This window comes from Acartia tonsa, chromosome 11, assembly GCF_053477335.1.
Source record: "Acartia tonsa isolate MP-2025a chromosome 11, ASM5347733v1, whole genome shotgun sequence".
In the NCBI taxonomy this organism is placed as follows: Eukaryota; Metazoa; Arthropoda; class Copepoda; order Calanoida; family Acartiidae; genus Acartia; species Acartia tonsa.
The window spans coordinates 14,838,585-14,862,983 of NC_137270.1; the positions used below are offsets into that span (position 1 = coordinate 14,838,585).

General features: G+C 30.0%; 1 protein-coding gene across 1 annotated transcript in view; it reads left to right on the forward strand.

Moving 5' to 3' along the window:
- The first annotated feature begins 3,549 nt into the window (after positions 1-3,549).
- The window catches only part of LOC145332482 (kinesin-like protein KIF13A), a 124,524-nt gene continuing 103,674 nt past the window's right edge, over positions 3,550-24,399 (forward strand). Inside the window, exon 1 of the mRNA XM_080177484.1 lies at positions 3,550-3,776. Within this exon, the coding sequence (XP_080033610.1) occupies positions 3,700-3,776 (77 nt within the window). The 5' untranslated portion in view covers positions 3,550-3,699. The remainder of the gene's footprint in view (positions 3,777-24,399) is intronic.

The window sequence follows — 24,399 nt, forward strand, 5'->3', positions numbered from 1 at the left end:
GAAGTGACTAAGAAAATAGTGAATAATTGAATCATTTTAGTGAACACATTTTTTAAAGTGATTATATTATTTAATTAGAGTGATGATAATAAAAAAATCTTATATTTATTTTAACACGGATGAAAACATCTTTAACCAGCGAAGTTTATTATTATAAAAATAGCCAAACAGATGTATAAACTTATCCAAGTAGATGAATTATAGTTAAGAGAATCTTTAGACATCTATCTTTAAAATCAGCTGTGAAAATCATATTTTTCGCATCACAAGAAATATCTTTTATATCCTTAAGCCGAGAAAATGACTTTTTCCATGTAATATAACTGACGGATGGACAGACGGTCGGACAAATGGACTAAAAGAGTAGCTTCACAGCTAAGCAAGAAAGAAAAAAAAACAATAAGTAGCGAAGCACAAAAGGCATGGAAGGTGTATGTATGTAGAATCTTCGCTAAAAATCAGTCACCTATCCTCAACAACGACTAAGAAAATTACTATCCTATTTGACATGACATATCAGACGAAAGGACATACGACGGACTTGTGGAATAGCTTTACACCTAAAAAAAATATGAAGTAAATAAATAAATCTAAAGAAAGCTGAAAGAATTGTTAAGCAAATGTGTTAGCATGTCCATGTGAATTTTTATGGCTCATAACATTAAATTTAATCCCTATGTACACAGGGAGGGAGGGGACATTGGACTGTAAATTATACTAGTGTCCAAAGTTTATTAACTAAGTTATCCCATATTGGTTGGCTTGGAAACTTTTAAAACTTTTTAACTAATAAGTTTAATCTTCAGAAGGGGTAATTTTGTTTATTATCATTATGGGTGTACAAGAATATCAATTTATCGTCCATTGTCTTATCCCTTAATATCCCTGATAGTTTTAATCTTTACAAACAAGGAGTTTTCTTTCTTTAACTTTGTAAACAAGTTTATGCAGGGATCTTAAGGGATAAGACAATGGACGTATAATTGATGTACATTCCCAATGATGATAAACAAAATTATCGATTCTGTAGATTAAAATTATTGGTTGGAAAATATTAAAACACTATTAGTTTGGAACCTACCAATGAAAATTCTACAAAAGTACCCCTCTTTTCCTGATTTCATGCTATGGGTGTTTTATAAAAAAAAACTTTTTGGAACAAAAATGAAAGTATTTCCTTTTTATTATTAAATTATTGCACAGGGTGTCTCAAGAATTTAAGAAAAAGATATGAAGACATATTAAATTGAATTTCAAATTCCACCATTTTCATAGGTGAAATAAAATACTACTTTATTTTAAAGCAAACATCATTTTATTAATTCTTGAATTTATTATTTCTAAATTCAAAAAATAAAATATTTTAAAATACACAGAAACCTAAGCCTTTGGTGTATACCCTAAGGTTTAAGGCTATTTTTAAGTACAGTATGAGCAACTACAAAGTGTTTTCAATTGTCATAATAGTAAATCATAGTATATATTTTTTAATTTTTAAAGATTTTATTTCGAAATATTTTGAGTCCTTAAGCATTGATCTTTTAATTCATTTTAAAATTTATACGAGTTTTAGTTTTAAATTGTCTGAAATATTTTTTTGGATCATACGGTAGTATTTTCTTATTAAATTTGGTGACACCCGTTAAGCAGTTTTAGAGAATGTCTTGGGGTGGGGTAAAAATTTGTCCAAGCATGAAAGCTAAAATAAACTCAGAGGAAATAGATAAATAGTAAAATAGATAGATAAGAAGATAAATAGATAGATAGAGGGAATATTTGAAATAAAAGTGTGACAATCTACTTAATGTATACATTTCACTTTCTTGACGGACAGAAATTGTTATTTAATCTAGTGCAGAAAAACTATACATTGATAGAAAGGTTCTATAAATCAAATGATTGTTGATATGACTTATTTCTATTATTATTCTTCACTTGCGGCTACGCCCCTAGAGACCTCTAGGGGCACTTGAAGGAAGGGGGGGGGGGGGAAGAACTTACACTTTTTATTTTAAAGAACAAAATTTCTTAATGTCGATTTTTTCTTGGGTGGGTCGAGGTGCTCTCCTTCCTTGGACCTAGGAGAAGCTTCCCTTTAAGGGAGAACCATATCGGTTCATTGTGTAGCAAGATTCTTTAGTAGGTACACAAAGACAATCTGTACTTCTGGTAAGGATTTTTTTTTGTATATCCAAAGTTCATCAAAAATTACTGCTATAATCTTATAAGCTAAGTAAATAGCAACAAAAAGTAAATAAATCCTTTTTTAGAGAGATTTACATTTTTATTTGATTATTAAAAACAGATAAAAATCTACATGATTCATAAAAAATAACTTTAAGCAGTTAAAGCACTTTTATTAAAGAGAACAGTAAATTTAGTAACAGTTATTTAAATGGCATTTAAATAACATAATAAATCCATCTTTTGTTTTGTTTTGTCACACAAGGGTTTTGATTTGAGGCTCATACGCGGCTAAGGTGCGGCTGCCGAGCCTTGGTTAAATTTAGGTTTTTCAGAGAAAAATAAGATATCAAATAGAAACTTTTGATTTGTGCAGCTTTCCATTTGACATAAACATAACATAACAATATCATAGAATGGAATAAATATTCTGAAAAATAGAAAAAAGTATGTAACATATTGTATTACAAGAAAACTGTTCTTAAAATTCAGTTCTATAGGACAGTTGCATAAATAGTAACAGCAAATTTCTTTTAAGAATTTTTTTTATTTTATAAAAATTGCAGACAGATTAATTTCTCCTTGGATGAGCTATTTTTCCAGTAATATTCCATTTTTAAATTGACTCATTTTGTTCTCAATTTAAAAGAACTGCCATTATCTTTATTTTCATTTTAGCTATCCCTATCACTAAAAAACACTAGGTGTGCCATTGGATCTATTTTTACTTGGATGTTACAACAGATTTTTGTGTTCTCTAATAAAGTGAAACTCGCAGCGGGCTAAAATAACGATACCCAGTATCCACTCCTTTACCCCATCCACTCCCCTCCTACTGGATGAACAAACCAACCAATAAATAAGTATATATTAGCAACTTAAATTTACGACAACTTTTTCCGCTGTCATAATATCCACCTGTATTATATATCCAATTGTGTGCTTATGTTATCCTTTATTATGTCAAAGGTGAATTTTTCATTTGTCAACAATATGAATTTCACATCTGTAACAATTCTACCTACAGGTTGTAGAAAAAAATAATTAAAATAATTGATAAAAAAAATGTTCCAATGTTTTCTACCTATTTAGAAAATCGTCCAACATCTTACGTTTTCATGGATTTTTTATTGGATTAGTAGTAGTAAAGCTAATCAATACTTCGAAATGTCCGTCTGTAAGAATCGGTTAGGGGAAAACGGCTGCTAATCAATATAGACGACTGATTTTTAAAAAAGATTCCTTATCCAGTATTTAATTTACTTGGTCCGTCGGTCTATCGACAAAAAATATCAATTTACAATTTTTTGTGCTTCACTACTTATGTATTATGTTATCCTTGTTTTATTGTTAAAATAAAATTTCAGGTTAAAGAGAAGCAATAAAAAATGGAGTGATTTAAACAAAAATTGAAAAACAGTGATTTCTAGTTATAAAAAAAAGTCAATAAAAAAGTGGTGATTTTGACCAACAAGTGATTAAGTGACAACTAGTCAACAAAAAAGAGCGGTCACCATGACCGTTGACAAGATCAAAGTGGCCGTCAGGGTCAGGCCTTTCAATCGGCGCGAGATAGAACTCAAGACTCAAAGGTTCATTGAGAAATATTAAAACAAAAATACATATATATATACAATTATTTTTAGAGAATTGTGATTTACTCAGCCCCTGTTTAAGGTAGACGGCTGAAATTTTAAGTATGATTTCCTTTATCAATGAATATTTGGTACACATCTTATTTGGTCCGTTGGTTTGTCGGTTGTGTGTTTTCAGAGATTTTTTTTGTCAAATTTGCTGACCAAATGGCGTCTACTCATATTTTTATTTTGGCTGTATGTTTGTTGATAACGCTTTCATTTTAGTAAATTTATTAGCTTTTTCTACTTATGGATGTTGTCATCCTTGTTTATGATTTTTAAAGTGAAATGATAAGGAAAACATACATGTGCTTGAAAGTGCAATTGAAAATACAATTTATATTACATAATTTTGACACTAGTTCATAATAAATGAAAAATTACTTCATTCATACTGAATTTAGAAAGTAAGAAAAATATACATTTAAGTGTTGCTATATTCAGTAAATATACATTTTAAATATATATTCCCACCCACCTCCAATATTTTTTTTATTAAAAAGAAATTTTAACTGCGGTTTTTGGCGTTTTCGCCGCAGTTTCTCTAACGTTCCTAGTTGTACTTCATCAAAGCAACTGCATATCAAAATCTCATCTTATATAAGCTATTATATAGCTATTAAAAGTCTTTTTTAGTTCGTTACAAGACGTTTTCATTATTTTTTCTTGTTCAGTTATTAAGTTAAAAAGTAATGAACTCGGAATTTTAATTATGAGTTACAAGCATAGTTTTCAATTAGCATATAGGGAATCTTTTTCTCATCTCTACAGGGAGTGGACATTGGATGATAAATTAATTTTAGCATTTAGAATATTTTTCTCAGCCTTAGGAGAAAGAATGTTTACAATTATTTTAATATTCGTGGAAAATTGTCTGTAACACGATGCTTTACATGGTGTTTTAGTTTGGCTGAAAATCGGTTCTGATCCAGCGGATATTAATCGGGTTGGAAGCCTTACTGGAAAGAATATTATACTACAGCAGTGCTTATTGGAGAGAAATTGAAATTTATAATTTTTGACAAAAAGACATTGTTGACCAAGAAAATAAAAAAAAAAATTAATAAATTTAGAATTAAAGATATATATTATTTTTTTCAAAGTGGAAAATGGAATAAAGAAATATTGAAATGTTAAATCTTCAGATATCATGTTTTCTGAGAGGTTGGTAGAGAAATATCTTTCCATCTTACAAACCATTCAGACGATATAGTTCAATTTTTTTTTTACAGGTTTTAATCTATTTTGGAAGAGGGAAAGATTCTCAGAGTTAAAAAATAAACGCAACTGTACGGACAATTATACTTATTTCTTATACCTCTATAATGTGGCAACTTGGGGGGGGGGGGGGTAGAAATTCTCCTCCAATCCATTTTTTGGTGTTTCCCAACATTCCTGATTTCATGTGAAATATTGAATAATTCATCTTAATCATAGAAAAATTTAATTACGCCAGCTGAAAAATTATTCTATAATTAAGTTACCACTACATGGTGATATAAAGTTATTTATTGACATTGCTTATCAAGATCTGAAATAACTTCTCTTTTGTATACCCAATCGTTCTCTGGAATATTAAAAAAGCTGCCCGACATTTTTTCTACAGTGTTATTCTATGTTATTCCCTGACCTTCAACTTAAGGATAAGGTCAATATTGAGTTGTTAGAATATTTATGATATTATAATAGATATAGGACATCTAGATGGTTAAACTGAACAGATAATCCGTCGAAACTAAATAAAAATTATAGCAGACAAACCACTTTATTTTGTGACTAGCGGCTACGCCTCTAGAGGCCTCTACGGACACGTAAAATTGTTTCTTTTTAATCTATTTTAAATACCTAAAGCTATTTCCCAAATATTTTTTTTCGCCGATAGATGGTGTTAGTTATGTTTTTAGCTAGTTGCAAAAATGTCCGCAGGGCGGCGTTTTTTTATTTAATCTATTTTTGTCGATTTCTCTGGTACCCTCCCCAAAATAGTTGTAAACCTTCCCGGGACCTATGAGAAGCTACCCTGTCAAGGAGACCCCGATTAATTCAGCGTTTAGCGAGATCCTTCGGTACAAACAGACAAAATCCAGTTTCTATATTATAAGGATTCATTTAAATAATAAGAGCAGCGATTTTTTGAAATAAATCTAACTTTATCTGAAGAAATTTAACTATTCATTGCTGAATTGTTATTTAAGTTTTTTTCATATGCTTTAAATAATGCGAGGGAAGAAATTTTACACTATACAATTTACCCATAAAAAGCTTAACCATAACGAGCACGATTATTTATAGCTGATGCATTATGCAAACAAAATGAAAATTGCTCTTTCGTTACAAAATTTGTACACTGTCTTTGTTATGATATGGCCGGAATGTTTTTCAATTTGTTGATTCAAAGATTATGTATCTGGTTTATATCTATTGATATTATGTATGCACATTTTTGAATAATTTTTCAGTTACAATATTTTTGAGTAAAATTGGCTAGACTTACCATTATATTGTAAGGACTTTTGATCCTTTATAAAATAGGTACTATTTCTAGATACTCTATATTCGAAGATTGACAAATAGCCTAAAACCATACCAAGACTTCCCCCAAAAAATAATAGATTATGTCTAACTCTACATCAATATACTCTTGACCCTAAGTGCACTCTAATAGCAGTATACAACTTTTCTGTTAGAAGGATTGAGGGAGTGAGTCTGTCAGGCAGTGAGGGAAGCGAATACTTATGGAGATTCTACGCAATAAAAAATATATCTTACGTACTTGACTATACAATGAGAAGTGGTACTTGAACATTGAGTAAGATTGGGGACAGTAATTTTTTTTGTAAAAGTAAAGTAGAAAAGGACAGTCTGGTATCTTAAGGGATAAGACAAAGGACGATAAATTGATGTTAAACAAAATTAACTCAAAATTATTTGTTGAAAAGATTGGTTATTATCAGTATATAATCAACCAATCAAAATTCAATAAAAGTACCCACTCAACGTGTTTGAGCATCTAATAAGCAAACAGGGCCAATTTACTTCCCTTACTGCTAAACAAAGTAAACTAGAATAGGACGGACAAAGAGTTCAGAAAGGAATTGGTTGAAATAAATTCAGGGAAGATACAAGTAACAAACATGCGTTGTAAATTATCAAGGAGGAAGGCAGGGATCTTAAGGCTTAATGCAATGAACAATAAATTTGTTTACTTATTAAAGAAGGGTAAACAAAAACTTCTATAACTAAATGTTATTAGGTCAATCAAGATTTTTTTTATAAAGTTATAAGCTCTTATGTAAACACTTTTTTTTAAATTTTTTAATAGCTTTATCTGTCCCTCCATACCCCCCCCCCCCCCCCTCCTACCATTATAAACACCATAAACTTGAGACATTATTCAGACAGATAAACTGTATGAGGGTTTGGGCATACACAATTAACAAGAATGTCTATTTGCCTAGCTGGGGCGTTTCCACTAAGAATTTTTCTGAGGATATTAACTTTAGGGAATGAGGGGTAATTGGACTGAAAATTACACTGGTACCAAAAGTTTTATAACCCCATTTGCTAAAAAAAAACGTTGGGTACGTTGATTGCATTGTCATTGGTTGGTCAAAGTTTTCTAGCAATAATTTTATTTCACAGAGTTATCAACCAAACAATTTGAAACAACCAAACAAAGTTCAATAAAATTTATTTGAGCTATCGAATAAGTAAACGTGGTTATAAAACTTTGGGTACAGATGTGATTTACAGTCAACTAGTTTTATCAAGTACCTTTAATTGAAATACATCGTGTACTATGTTACTTATTTTTATCAATTTTGTCATAATTCAACTATAAGAAATTTTAATGTTTTATTGCGGTTTATAAACGTAATCATTTATAATTGTTTTTTTGGTTAAAATATAATATTTGTCAATTGTATAATAAAACAAGGATGACAACATCCATAAAGCGAAGCTGTAGCTCACGTTGTCCGTTTGTCTGTCAGTCGTAACAATTTCGTCGGCTATTGTCAGAGATAGACTTCCAATTTTTATGAGAGAAATATCTATATCTCGGTTGATATTAAAGACAAACGGCTGATAATTATGGAGATCTTTGATTTTCTATCTGCTATTAAAGATAAATGAACAACCAAGCTTTTACTCATTATCTGACTATGTCTTTTTTATCCTTTTAGTGAATTATTGTATTTATGAGTTGCATTACTAATGATGTTGTCATCCTTGTTCTTATTCTTGTGAGCTATGTAAGATAATAAATGATAAATGTGACTATTATGTATTATATGTTAATGAAGAAAAAGCTATGTAAATGTTGCTAGAGTTGGGTGGCTGATATACTTCCTTCTTAAGAAGATGATTTTTATTATAACATCATATAAAGATTAAAATTCTTGAAAAGACATACCTACGAACAAGCTTAGTTTTATAGTAGATTTTCATGTGCTAGGGAATCTTCAAACAATAAAAAAGCAGCCCATCCCCAATGATAAAACACAAAATTACTCTTTTTGTAGATTTCAATTTGTGATTGATAAGTTTTGACACTCTAATTAATGAACCAGCCAATTAAAATTCAATGAAAGTCCTCAAAGTTGTAAAGCCAATTAAATAATAAGAAAACGTTTTTTATAAAACTTTTGGGAATAGTGTAATGAACAGCCAAATGTCTCCATCCTTCCTGGGAAATCCCAGTATATCATTGTATGCGGATTTTTGAGGATCCGCCCTAACTAAGAATATAATGCAGATGCGCGCTAATAATTGATGGGAAATACATATAAATAGTGTGCTATTACATCCCCTAAATGTATAATTCATTAGATCATCAGAATTGCTAATTATGCTGTCATCAAACACCTAATATATAAAGTAGTAGTATTTTTTTGTCTAATGCTTAAAATTTCAATAACTACTATACCTTTTGATTTCTCCTTTGCAGGAAAGCTTCACATAAGTCCCAGGAAAGTTTATGGCTATTTTGTTTTCAGATTGAAGTCTAAGGATGTTTTTTGGCTATTTTCTGACCTATTAGTATCCTTTAGAAAACAAAGTCCCAAGATGCTAGAAGCGCGACCGCTAGTTTATAAATGAAGGGACTTTTAAGATCTTTCTATTTAAGAATACGAATATGAAACAATTTATAATTGTCAATATACGGAAGTTATTTCACACCCAAACAAATAATACATGTAGAAGAAATTGAGGGATATTTTATAATATTTCTATAAGCAAGACCTACATTGCAGGGATCTAAAGGGATAAGACAATGACCTATAAATTGATGTGCATCCCCAATGATGATATTAAAAATTCTCCCCTCTGTGGATTAAAATCAGTGGCTGAAACGTTTAGACCCTCATCTTTCTAAAAACAACCAATCAAAGTCCCCAAAGTTGTTGAGCTAATTAATAACAAAGCGTTATTATAAAACTGTGAGGACTAGTGTAATAAACAGCCCATATTCCCCTCTCTGCTTAAATTGTCATCACTCTGAAGGATTTATTACAGAGATCTTAATAGGCGATAAATTGGAATACATTCCCAATGATGATAATCAAAATTTCCCCTATATTCTTTAGATTTGAATTTTTGGTTTGAAAGGTTTAAATATTATCAGTTTTCATTTTTTTGATAAAAGTGCTATCCTGATTTATATTATTTAGCAATAATAAGATTATTGATTTTCATGAAGGCGATATGTCAAACATTCTTTCTTCAACAATGAGAATAATCTATTATTGATTTGTATTTGTTGACTTACTATTGGATATTTGTTTCCTTGTTTCTTAATTAGTTATTATGATACTAGAGAATACGCCCCTAGAGGCACCTATCCAATCCCTTTTTCTCATTTGCTGGCTTAAAACTTTCGGTATTTTAACTAATTTTGATTGATTGGTCAAACCAGGGTCTGTGATTCAGTCAATTAATTCCATCTGAAATTGCCGAAAATTAGATATTTTGTTGCCGTTGAACTTGTTTTTTACGTGGCTGGTTTTCTTCCTTTTTCTCATGCCATAAATACATTCAACAATGGCAAAAATACATCCAATATTTTGATAAATATGTCAAAAATACATCTGACACTGGCATTTACACATCCATACTTTTTCAATTATATGTCATAAATACATCCAACACTGGCAAGTATACATACACGAATAATTTACATCAATTCTAAACAAATACAAAACTTCAATCTTGATAATTGGTAAGGAGATTATTTTATCCGATAGTGTCCTTTCCCTGGTAATATTGCCAATTAACTTGTAACAAAGGTGTGACCTGCTAATAACTGAATTGCACGATTTCGGCCAGAATTCATTAAAATAAAATTAAGAGAAGCAACCACTAGGCGTTTAATCTTTATTTATAGGCCAATGGAAGATAAATAGTAATTAAATTTATCCCTTCTGTAAGAGAAACAGTTGGGGTATTTCTATTTTGGACCAAACAATTAAGGATTATTTAAAGTATACAAACTTTTTAAGCTAATGAAAGAAAGAACTTGGTTGTAAAACTTTTGTTACCAGGAATGTTTAAATGTACTCTCCCTCCCTAACTTTGAACAAGGATGACCACATTTGTAAAAGTATTAATGTTTTTTTTTTTAAATTTGCTTTAATGTTTTGCTTGTAATATAGTGGTTGATTAAAAAGGAAAATTCTAAAAAATGGTAGAAAATTATTTTCTATTCCATTTCAAAAATAAAGTTATTAAAGAAAAAGCTACTAAAATTGTATTTTATTCTTTAACTCATTGCTTCAAACAATAGATTTGGGAATCTTAGAAATTTTAAAGATGATATTAAAGGCAGAAAGATGAAACATTAAACTTAAAATATTAGGTAGTCTTAGGGTCATAGTTTTTCACGTTTTGTGTCAAATCTGTCGTTTAATATATGCAAAATTTATTTACAGAGAAGCTTTGCTCTGAATAAACATGCACAAATATGTAGTATGTAACCAATAACTCAATTAAACTGCGAACCAAAAAAATAGGCAAATCTGAATTTGCATAATAGCAGCTTTAATATTCATTTAGGATGATTTTACTGTAAATATAAAATGTAGATGCATCTTTTGGTTACAAGTTTCAACCGTTCATTTTTTATTAGTCAGCACCAATGAAGCACAAGATCTCAAATACAGCATTTTGGGTAAAAACTGGTGAACCAAAAAGATATGCAAATCTAAAACAAATCAATGGAAAAACGATTTTTTTGCACTTTTCTTCTGTTTCAAAAATTGATTCTGATAAATTAACAATTTTTTAAGGGATTTATGCATTAGCTATTATGAAATGTAGTATAAGATAGAAATTAATGATTTTTTAAAACAAGAAATATTAGAAAAAAAGAAATTCGACCACTATCACTTTAGAGGACAGTTCTTAACCTCCAGTCTTATGGATGAAGCTAAATACATATTAAAAATAATAATTTCTCCCAAAAGTATACAAAAATGATTTTTAATGTGTTAAAAAATCAATTTTAAAATCTTGATTTTGAGGATGATGGCCTTTAAGATGCTCCTATAGGTAGTGATGGTGAGCCAAATGTTATCAAAGTGCATGACCATGATGACAACTTATATATTGAACTTATGGTCCAATTTTTGTATTCATAGCAGCCTCCAGCCAAGCAGTATTAAAAAAACAAAAAAATGTAATTTTAATTACTTCAATGCATAAGGTAAATACTGTCGTATTTAGAAGATGTTTATATTTCTTGTCTTGAGGCTCCATTGGAGATTGCTATGACTACAAAAAATGGTACATAGGTTGATTGACAAGTTGTTGTAATTGGCATGTACTTAGATAACATTTGGCTCACCATCATAACCAATAGGAGCATCTGAAGGACATCATCCTCAAAATCAAGATTTTAAAATGATTTTTTTTTACACATTAAAAAGCATTTTTGTAAACTTTTCAGGGTAATTTCTATCTTTATAATGTATTAGGCTACATACATTAAACTGGAGGTCAGCCGCTGACCTCTAAAGTGATAGGGGTTGAGTTTCTTTTTTTCTAATATTTCTTATTTTAAAAATCAATAATTTCTACCTTATACTACATTTCATTATAATTAATGCATAAATCCCTTAAAAAATTGTTAATTTATCAGAATCAATCTTTAAAACAGAAGAAAAGTGCAAAAAAATCGATTTTCCATTGATTTGTTTTGGATTTGCATATCTTTTTGGTTCACCAGTTTTTACCCAAAATGCTGTTTTTAAGATCTTGTGCTTCATTGGTGATGATTAATAAAAAATCAACGGTAGAAACTTGTAACAAAAAGATACATCTACATATCATATTTACAGTAAATTCGTCTAAATGAATAATGAAGCTGCCATTCTGAAAATTCGGATTTGCCTATTTTTTTGGTTCGCAGTTTATTAGTTGTTGCCTGTATATGGGTGCAACAATTTCATACTATTTAAACTCTCAGATGTACAGGAAGGAAGGGGACAATGGGATGTTTATTACACTAGTCCCTAAAGTTTTTCTTTCCCGTTGCCTTAAAAACTTTGAGGACTTAATTTAATTAGTTTATTTATTAAGATGAGTGTCTAAACGTTTCAACAAATAATTGTAATCTATAGAAGAGGGAATTTTGTGTATTAACACTGGAGTTTTATATGAATTTATCGGCCATTGAAATATATATATATATAGTTTGTATATTTACAATAACTGCTCATGGCTTTGTATTTTAGAAAAATAGCCTTAAACCATCTCCTGTCATAAATGAAGATTTCATTAAAAGCCCAGTTTATGAGATATTTTGATTCTAACAAAAAACCTCACCTTTGTACCAAAAAGAATGTTATTGATAAGTCGACTGTATTTTAGTAATTTTGCAACTTATTCTTTATATTTATTTTATTTATGCTTCTTTTAGTATTAATGTTCGTTTGTCCGACTGTCAGATTTGTTGAGCTTCCCTTGTATGCATGGTGTCATCCTTGTTTTACAGCTTTTAACCTAAAATTATCTCCCGTCGTGTTCAGATATGTGTTAGACCAAATGTCATTTTATTGATCCAATTTTTATGTATTCTCTTTTACTTTAAATTCCCCGGATCATGTCAGGAAGACAGCTGTGTCCCAACAACTGATAATTTTTTATAAAAAAAAAAACTAGTTGCTCAACCCCTAGACTTCAGGTAAGAGTGGTGGATTTCAGAAAAATAGCCTAACACAACCCCAAGATATTCACAAATCTCCCCTGAAAAGTATAACCAATTCATAAGAGTATTTTCTGATATCTAAAGCCACAAACATAAAATACTCTTTATATAATGAGATAGGATATTAGTAAAGGAGTCATAATTATAGCTGGTTTTTTTCGGAGGGGGGAGAGTCTATTTAGTATTGGCGACCTCTTTTTCTAACTCTAAAATTCATTTTAATTTTTTACATAAGCAGATATCAAAATTATTACACGGATGGAGCTTCCAGCGCACGTAAATGAAAGAAAAACGCCGTTTTAGACAACTTTTCTCCTAATGCGCGTAAACGATGTGTTCATAGAATTTACATTATGATGTACGAAAGTAGCCGTAATGTGTTCATCCATTAGGCTAGCAGCCTTTAAATTCGTTGTAAAATAACTTTATTCGTATATCTTACTTGATCCAACTTCCCCTCCCTCTAAAACCTATTTATTAATCCCCCCCCCCCCCTGCTACCTAACAATACCCCCATTCCCCATGTCCAAATGTAAAAGCCCATAAAAGTACAATTATTTCCCCATTCTTCTTATAGTTTCCCTTTTTCTCTTCCAAACCCTCTGTTAATGTATATTTCTCTTTATAATAATACAGCTAATCTTTAACTATAGAAATTCGTAAGTTCTTTCAGTATGGCTTCGAAATCAACTATTAGCCGCTGGATTAGAACCGGTTCTAAGCCATAGTGAAAAATCATGTATAACATTGTATTACAGACAATTTTTCATTTTAATACTCGCGGAAAGCTGCCTATTGTACAAAGGGATAAACAATCATCTTCTACTTTCATACTTGCGTTTATTATCAATATTGCAGAAAAAAAGTATTTTATTAAAATGAATAACACAGTCTAATTTATACAAAATAATGTTTCTGTTGCTGCTTTGCTACTTATGAATGTTTCATCCTTGTTTTTTTCTCTGATTTTTGTCTTCCTTGCTCTCTCGGTATTTATTACATAGGTATTTAATCATTGATGGGGATTTTATTTATGATTCTAATCTGCCCCAAATTTTGTGAATTTAAATTTGTGCCTTTGGTAATTTTTTTCTTAATTATGGGTAGTAAATGATATTAATTAAGTTAATTTTATTCATTTTTTCGGTGCCAAGCTTATCCTATCATGTTAAGTATTAAGGGCTTTTGCCTTAAGCTTAAGATTTAAAAAACTAATAAACTGATTGAGTTTTCTTTTTAAGAAGCTTCACATAGGTCCTTGGATTGTTGGAGGCTATTTCATTTTTAGAGTTCAGCCTTGTCTTGGTTTTTTGCTATTTTTTCTGTCCATTTCTTACTTCTTTAAATGCAAAGCTCTTTCCCTAGTCTTTAATAAAAATATTACTTTTTTACTAATTATATTTAAGAATATTTGGCCCTATTTCCAACTACATAATTAATGAAAAACAGATGAGATATGTATTTATTTACTCCTATAAGTTACTCTTAGCCTATATGTTTATAAATATCTATTCAAGAGAGGGAGAGTACAATGGACTATAAATTACAATTTTACTTAAAGTTTTATAACACGTATCTTATTCGTTTCCTCAAAAACTTTAATTAATGGATGGGAACCGGTTCTCATCCATACGAAAAAACTATGTCTAGCATCGTATTATATCCAGCTTTCTACGAATATAGAAATGTACAATCATAAGATTAAAACCAGTTTTTTTAGCCGTTTTTAGCAGTTTTTAATTTTATAATTGTACATTCTATATCCGCGGAAAGCTGTTTATAATACAATGCGAGAAATAACTATTCTCGTATTCATTCGAATCCGGTGGATAGGAACCGGTTCTCATCCATACGAAAAACTATGTCTAGCACCGAATTATATCCAGCTTTCTACGAATATAAAATTGTACAATCATAAGATTAAAACCAGTTTTTTTAGCCGGTGCCTTCGGCTTTTTAGTAACGATTATTTGGTTGATACGCTTCCTAAATCATACTTTATTGTTATAGGAATCATCTTGCAAAGCTTGAAATCGATATGACAATTCTCACATGTTTAAATTAACAAAATAGCTAACTGTTCCGGTAGGACGGACGGACGGACCGACCCTCATTATAGAAAAGATTGGCCCTTAAAATGGGATAAAAATAGTCCATCTAAAATTGAAATGAAAATGCTTACTTTTTCTCCATGTAAATAAATAAATAAACAAAATTTTCCAGCAATAGATTTAAGTGAAAACACAAACGCAAATAAACCATAAAAATACTATCTGTACATTTCATTCATTTTTTAAGGGCTCGGCAGCCGCCCGTCAGCCGCGATACTTTAAAAATGATAAAATATTAAAAGAAACCAGCCTAAAAATATGTATGTAAAAAAAATCTCAAGGTATGCAGTCAGTTTTCTAGAAATTAATCATTGTTACAGACCAACAGACAAACATAAACACTTGTAGAACAGCTTCGCTACTAAAAAAACACAAGCATTTTTCAAAACTTTGTTTGTATAGCAGTTTAAAATTCTAATGATTTTTAAAAGGAAATTAAAAAGAATACGATGACATCCTTTATTATTATTATTATGAGATTTCTTTGTTTTAAAAGAGCACTGCTTTTCTATATCATGGGTATGTTTGTCTGTTTAGTAAAAGCGTGATAACGGTTAGTTTTATCATGTATATCAATCATTTAAATAAATCGGTTATTTTTCTCGAATATTTTTGTGATTTTTTGGATGGTATGTTTTACTACGTAGCATTAGTTTATTATCTTTAATTTGTCACTTATCCCATAGAATTATTCTGGATGGGTTTCGCTCTTATGGGTTTTGCCATCCTTGTTTGAAAGATAAATGATGAATTTTATTGTTTGATTTTGGAAGACTTTTTAACAGTTATTTAAGCTGTAAGAAAAGGTTATTAAGGGTAAGTAGGTATTTAAAATGATGATATTTTAGGTATCTCACATTCTTTTTAAAAACGAAGATTTTTTATAATCATAGTCGGTCCGTACATCCGTCCGTAACTGTTGGATTTTTTAGTTTATTTACGATTTTGAAAGCACAGCAACTTTCAGTATTTGATTCCTAGGACAACATGGTACAATATTACAACCGAAGCATCTCCATAATCAATTCCTAAAAATGTTAGCATGTCCTCAAACAGTATCCTGTTATTAAATATTAATATTCTTCTTATTTAGCTTGACACTCTACAAGTGTTTATGTTCATTTATCATAGCGACTAATTTTATAGCTTCGCTCTTACGAATATTTTCATCCTTATCATGTGTAAATGGTATAAAATTACGAAACAAGTGCACTACTGTTAGTATTTTATACTTAAGTTGCAATTTAGAAAAATCTAATAAATGAAAAAAATACTTCACAATGTATTGTGTTAAAAAATCCTATTTTATTTTAATCATAAAAGAAATTATTAAACAAAGATGTTATTGTTTTATTCATTTCTTTAATGAAGGTGTAATAAATGTCGAAATTTCCAGTCGTTTAAAGAAAACAACTATGACGGTCAGACTGCCTTTAAGCAGGTTTTAGGCTATTTTTGTATTTTTTACATTTTTCTCCATATCTTTGGTGTTTATGGTCCGATTTTCAAAATATTTTTAGTAATAGATATCAAAATTAAATTTCCTGTCCTTTAAAGAAAACAACTATGACGGTCAGACTGCCTTTCAGCAGGTTTTAGGCTATTTTTGTATTTTTCTCCATATCTTTGGTGTTTATGGTACGATTTCCAAAATTTTTTCAGTTATACATATCAAAATTAGATTTTCCCTTGTTTAAAGAAAACAACCATGACGTTCAGACTTCCTTTTTGCAGGTTTTTGGCTATTTTTATATTTTTTACATTTCCCCCCATATCTTTGGTGTTTTTGGTCCAATATTAAAACTTTTTGGGATATCAGTATAAAAATAATTTTTCCCATTGTTATGAGCATCTTTTATGTAATTTATTTTGACCGTCATCATTATACAAAATATTTTCTCAAATATATCAATTAATAAATACACTTTAAATTTACTTCTACGTATTAACATCCATGAATTTTTTTTGTGCTTCGCTACTTATGGATGTTGTCATCCTTGTTTTGATTATCAATAATAATGTATAAACAGTTTAACTTTTAAATACCAATTTTTTGTCAATATTATGGATATAGTAAATGATAGCTAATAGCAATTTAAAATTTTTTTATCTTTACAAGACCTAAACTTATAAACAAAAACTATTTATTATCATAATTATGTATAAACAGTTACTTCTTTAAAAATCTTTGGAGTACTCTAATAGATATAGTAAATGATAGCTCACTCCCATATAAAATTTTTTTCAAAATAACCTTCTAAAAATTGTTTTTTAACCATCAATAATAATGTATAAACAACTTGACCTCTAAATACTAATTTTATTCTACAGTATCTATGCAGCATAACCTAATTCTAAATACTTTATCAATAAAAGTAAACTTTAATTTTGAATGATAATTTAATAAAAAAGAAAAGAGTTTTTTTCATATAAAAATGTTAAATAATAAAATTTATGTATATTAATGTATTTTTTAAACACCCCCCCCCCCCTGCTGATTATTTTCTCCTGCTAAAAAAATTCCTTTCAGTTTACTTTTAACATCCAACTAAACTCAAGGTTGATCATATTATTTTCTTCTTTTTTTAGCAACATTTTCTGCCTTTATATTTCTACAAATTTCTTTATTTTTACCTATCTTTTAATATGTAAATTAAATTAATATGATTTATGTCATTTAGACTGAAGAGGGTGCAATGTCCACCGAAATATATTTCAATAAATAGCTGGGAAGTATCAAAGACTTTTTCACTCAGTGAATTTATCATATATTTTTTCTATAGCTAAAATCATATGTTATTAAAAGCGAAGCTTTTCTATAATTAGGGTCGGTCCGTCCGTACGTCCGTCCGTCCGTAACGGATAGCTTTTTTCGTTAATTTAGGCATGTTAGAATTGTCCTATCGATTTCAAACTTTGCTTGGTGTTTTTTTAAGTAGTTAGGTACGATTTAGAAAGCGTAGCAACTCTATAATCATTACTATTTAGAATGTCCGTACGTCCATTTTAAACATGTCGATTTTTTTTACTTTTTTAACAACAAATTTTCATGTTATCTAATCATCCGATTGATCTGATTTTTGGTAAATTAGTTCCGGACAACAAAGTATAATGTTTTAAGCGAAGCAACTCTATAATCAAGGCCAAAAAAATGTAGGTAAATTCATAAACATTATCCTGTATACAGCAGTTTTTCAACAAATTTACTTAAAATTTTGGTTCGACTCTTATACATTTATATTTTGTTTTTTCAGTTCTGACACTATACAAATGTTAATGTCCGTTTGTCATACCGTTTCAGTGCTTCGCTTTTATGGATGTTGTCATCCTTGTTTACTTAACATATTGTAAACAAACATACTGAGAAAGAGTTTTTTTTCAATTTTATACTTATTTTGAGTTATTTAGTCGCTTGATAATATTAGTTTCTTAATTCCTTCAAGTGCTTAAATGCTTCAATTAATAATATATAATCATTTTAAAACAAATTTATTGCTATTGTGTCCGTTTGTCATACCGTTTCAGCGCTTCGCTTTTATGGATGTTGTCATCCTTGTTCAACATATGATTAACATCATACAAGGATAAAAATGTAATTAATAGTATAGCAATAAATAATCTATAATTATTAGTTATTATAGGTCAAAATCTATTTTTTTTTTTTTGGGGGGGGGGGGGATGGTTGCGGGGAGTTAAAAGCTTGTCAAAAAATCACCTCAGGGGTTAAATTGACTTGGGGGAGGGGGGGGGGGGGGGGCGGTAATTTCTTCTTTTTATTAATGAAAAGGAAAACTGACATAAAATCAAAAATTTGTCAGTACCACTGACGAGCATTAAGATTTATGAAGTAGCTACGTTGCTGAAAAAAGGCAACATTTTTACAATAAAATGCAAACAATAGGTAATAAATCAAAACCAAAAGTTTCAAGTATTTTTAAAAACAAATCTTTTCTATAATTAAGTGTATGTATGTCTGTACTACAATGTAATATTATAAAAAGGTGTGTTTTATGTTAAGTACCTACTGTATTTTTTCATCAAAAAATGCTTTGAAGAACCTCCAAGAACGGTGTGTCTTTAAAGGTTCTTTAATTAGAGAGGGAGGAGACATTTGACTTTTGACTACACTAGTACCCAAAGTTTTATAACCACTTTGTCTAATTCATTGGCTCAGAAACTTTGGGTACTTTACAGAATTTTGATTGGTTAGTTCAAAATTAGCAATGTTTAAACATTTAAACCATTAATTCTATATTTCAGAAGGGAAAATTTTGTTTATTATCATTTAGGATGTATATCAATTTACTGATCATTGTCTTATCCCTTTAGATCCCTGTACTTAAATCCATATTTAATCATTATGAAAAATCATATTCTTTAGTGTGTTAGAACTTCGCTGCTATGAATGTTGCGATGCTTGTAATAGTATTGCATTAATGTGTGTATGATACTTAGTAGACGTGTGTGAAGGCCAAAAACGGTATAAATAACATTTTTAACAAATAAAGATAATGATTTTTAATAATAAGGAAAAATAAGAAAATTTTGCCTTCTCAGATTTTTACTTTTTTTTATCGCATTTTATTACTGACAATTTTCAGCGAATATTAAAGTAAGATTATAAGATTAATATTAGTTTTGTTAGCCCAGGCCTTCGGCCTTTCGGGAATTACAAAACTGGTTTTAATTTTAAAATTTTTCCTATTAATATCCGTAGAAAGCTGTCTATAATACGAGGATATAAATAAGAAATTAGTTATCATTACAAATATGATTGGCGACTATAACCATTCCGGGACTTATTCGAATTTTCCCTATAATCGAGAACTCCTAAGGGGTTAGCGAGATTTTAACGTACAAACCAAATATTCTTTATTTTACTTAATAGGATGATAAGTTTATATTCAAATAAATTTATTTTTTAGACCAAAAAATATTTATAAACTTTTTGTATTGAAAAACTTCACTTACGTAAGGATTACATAACTTTATAATAATGATACCACATTTTTAAAAGAACATCATAAAATGGTTTAACAGCAGCCTTACTAAAAATTAATATAAAAAAATCAAGATGTTTCTCTGTACTTTTGTATTGCGAACTTCTGTCTAATTGTCTGTGTTTTGTGGAAAAAGATCGCAGCTATTTCTGAACCTAATATATTATACTCATCTTATGATTATATCCAAGTAGTTGAACAGCCCTATCTCTTAAAAAAAAAAAAAACAATATTAGAAAACGATCTTAAGGAAGTAGGGGGGAGCAGGGGGGGATTCACAATTTTATTATGAGAGGTTGAATTCGAGTTAACACTAGGGTTGGGTCGGATATCCGGTGTGGCCGGATATCCGGCTATTTTCAATATCCGGCCTGAAAATGCAGCTTGTCACCTAACTTTGGAGGACAATAAAAAAAGGTGCCTAAAACGGGTGCCGAGCCTTAATAAAATTAACATCAATGTAACCCCACTAAGAAATACTAGCTAATCATACTTAATCTTAATATACAACAATTTTTTACACACTTTTTGCAAAGGACATTTGAACAATATGATAATACAGATTAATTTTACAAGGATGAAAACATCCACTATAAGAAAAAAGCTGAAGTTAATCCTCTAAAATGTTTATGCTATTTTTATATCAACCCATAAGGAGAAGGCCTGATGTCATTATCGGAATAGTATTATATGATCGACATTTTTCAATAAAAGTATGCATAATATGTCAACGTAATTGTAACGCCAAATTACTTTTATACTTTTTATATTATAATTTGTATTCAACAATAAATATATAAGTATAATTGAATAACCCAGACAACTAGGTACCTGGTTTCAGTAGTGGAGACTATTTTTGTCTGCTAGTAAATTGCTTACTGCTCTATTGTGGCGACTTGGCTGTGTTAAATGTGTTCCGACGCCAATGGCTGATATTCAAAGACTCAATTGAAAGTCGGCACAGGGTCCACACCCCGTTACATACAATTATTTAACCCTTGCTTCCTCTATACTTTTACTTTTATATCAACCATATTTCGCGACAAAGGTGGGTTTAAATAAAATAGAATGTGATATTTGTCAGACAGGCAAATACAATAAATAATTGTAGAGCAGTCTCGCAACTAAAGTGCATAATCTGAAAGGAAGTGTTTAATCTAGAAATAAAATGAAAATACAAGTATCTAAACGTATAGCATATAAAATTATCAAAGTTTAATTAACAAACTCTCAAATTCGCTAGCCTAAAAAGTTTGTGGATTTTAATTGATAGTTTTGAATAAAATCAATAATTTCAATTAACACAGGGAGTAATTTTTAATCATATTTCAGGGTTTAGTATTTTTGTATTGTATTGTCTTATCCCTTAAGATCCAAGTTTAGACTGCAGATTATTAAAACAGCTCTAACTGTTCTATAAATGCGGAAGTAAAGGCACACTATTTAAAAAATTCCTATATATCCATGGAGGTAGTAGACATTGGTTTGTAAACAATACTGGTACCCAAAGAATATACACACGTTTTCTCATTTGTTGGCAGATTAACTATCAGGGTTTATTTCATATCTTGATTAAGTTGTACAGACCAGTTATTGTCCATTGTATTATCCTTTGAAATCCCTTTATATATATCCCAAATGCAATATAGGCATAGTTTTAATGAAAAGCTAGATTCCCAATTTTAAACGCTAGATTCTTCGAAAGAAATTGACATACACTTTAGAATATATGAAATGAAATAAGATATTGATGATTTACAAAAGTGAAAACTTTATAGCTAGGATAGGTCCGTCCGTCCGTCTAAACGTACGTCTGTAACAGATAAATATAGGCAGGTTAGAATTGTCCTTTCGATTTTGAATTTTGAATGATTATTCCTGTAGCAGTAAGGTATGATAAAACTCTATAAAGAAAGTCCGTACCTATCAATTTATAACAAATTTGTTTAGACTTATAAATTAATATTCAGCTTATTATGTTCTATCACTATACAAGATTTAATGTTCGTTTGTCCTACCATCTGAATTTACAATTTCGCTTTTATGGATGTTGTCATCCTTGTTTAATTATAAAAATTATTATTTTGGCCTATGGTATTACATACTATTGTTTAAGGAAACATATTAAAAGCAAAATGATTTATTAAAAATTTATCTCATTTATGCAAAAAAGGACATAAAAACATTACAATCATAGCTACAGGTATGGTTTTGTGGTTGATACTATTCTAGTTAAAATATGTCTAAAATATATAACAATACTTATACAAAAGACAAATGCCAAAAAGTATTTTTAAAAATCAGCTAATAACATTTTAATTGTTTATTTAGTATTCCAATTGTTAAAAAATGTTTAATTGACTAAATATAACATACTCATTGTAAAGCTAATTGAAGTTTAACCATATTTAAAAATATACTAGGTAATATAGATAAGAACCGCAGTTACCTTCTAGAGCGGAGTGACGTATAAACAGACAATATTTATATTATAGCTGCACTGTTAAAAATTAGCAGTATCGAAAGAACATCTCAAATCCTAGACTATATGTATTAAATAGATATAATATACGTGGATATATTATCTGAGGAAAATTTGTTGTTAATTTAGGTGCTAATTTGCACCTTATTCATGGGTCAGTTCGTTCATTTAGGAAGGGGATGTGGTTTAGGGTGTGGATGGAGGCTATTACTGTTTTAGCCAGCTGAGAGTATCACTTTATAAGAGTACATGAAATTCTGGTGCAACATCCAAGTAATAATATATCGATTATGTCTTAGGAAGGCTCCAATTTACTAAAATAACCGTATTTACTATTAAATATCATATTTTTTTTAACAATGAGACCAATTTTTTAAGCGTAGCTTCTCTATAACTTGGGTAAGTCCGTCATATTATTTTATAATACAAAATCAATCTATACAATTTTAATATTTCTATGATAATCCTTACATAAGAGTAATAGGATGTCTAAGTGTAACTACTTAACTGATATGGTTCTCCTTTAGTTACTCATAGGTCCTGGGAAGGTCTACCACTTTTTTTTTTTGGGGGGGGGGGGGGATACCGCTACTTCCCAAGGGAACATTAGAAAAAAGGATCCCTACCCCAATTATTTTAATAACTAAAATTGAATATGGGCTGAAGGTCGAATTCCCCCCTCAAAGTGTCCCTAGAGGCCTCTAGAACGTACCCGCTAGTTTGACATAAAGCCATGACGTAGCAACTTAGTTTTTTGTTGACCGATTTTTTAATTCGTTTTTATGAATGTTGTCATCCTTGTAAGATAAACAATGAGAGTAATTTTAACAGTAATTTGACTGCATTTTAGTCAGGGATCTTAAGGGATAAGACAATTGGTTGAAAAGTTTAGACATTACTAGTTTTAAACAACAAATTTCAGTAAAAGTACCCAAAGTTATAGAGTCAACGAATAGGAAAACGTGATTATAAAACTTTGGGCACCAGTGTGATTCCCAGTCCAATGTCCCCTACCTCCCAGATTTTAGTAATATTTTAAACAATTTAGATTTAACCCAACCCTACTCTGTCTGTGGTTTAATGATTACTGATTACAAAAAGGAAGAAAGTCTGGAAATGTTTGTACCATTAGATCTCTCTGACCACTAAGAATAATAGAATTGTTCATTAGGTTAAAACTTATGTGCGAAGATTTATTTAAGAAATTAATATGAAATTAAGTATTTTTTCTATATGCATATTTATAATTCAAACGCAGTAAAAGACGTCCAGGGGGGTGTTAAAAGGTCCCCCCCCCCCCAAAAAAAAAAAAAATTATTTTTCCCCCAGAAATATCTAAAGTTTAACCCTTCCCCCCCATAAAAAAACGCACCACAAAAGTTTTGAGGGTGGTGTTAACTAGGGTTGGGCCGGATATTTTTTTGGCCGGATACCGGATATCTGGCTGATTTCAAATGCCGGATATCCGGTATCCGGCCGGATAACCGGCAAAATTATTACATATTAAAGTATCAAAAAAGGATATAGTCCCTTTCATGGCAACGCACCTTAAGGGGCGATTCGTTGTATTTTAAAAATTGCTTTTAATAGGTTATTTTAGGTTAGGTTATGTTTGGTTAGGTGATTGCCCCGCAGGGTTAGGCAATTGGCCCCGCAAGGAGTCCCCCACGAGGGGCTAGAAATAGGAGGAAAGCTACTGTGAAAATACGAATAATCGCTCCTTTAGGGGCGTTGCCACAAAAGGGAATATACCCACAAAAAAAAATTTCTTCAAAAACTG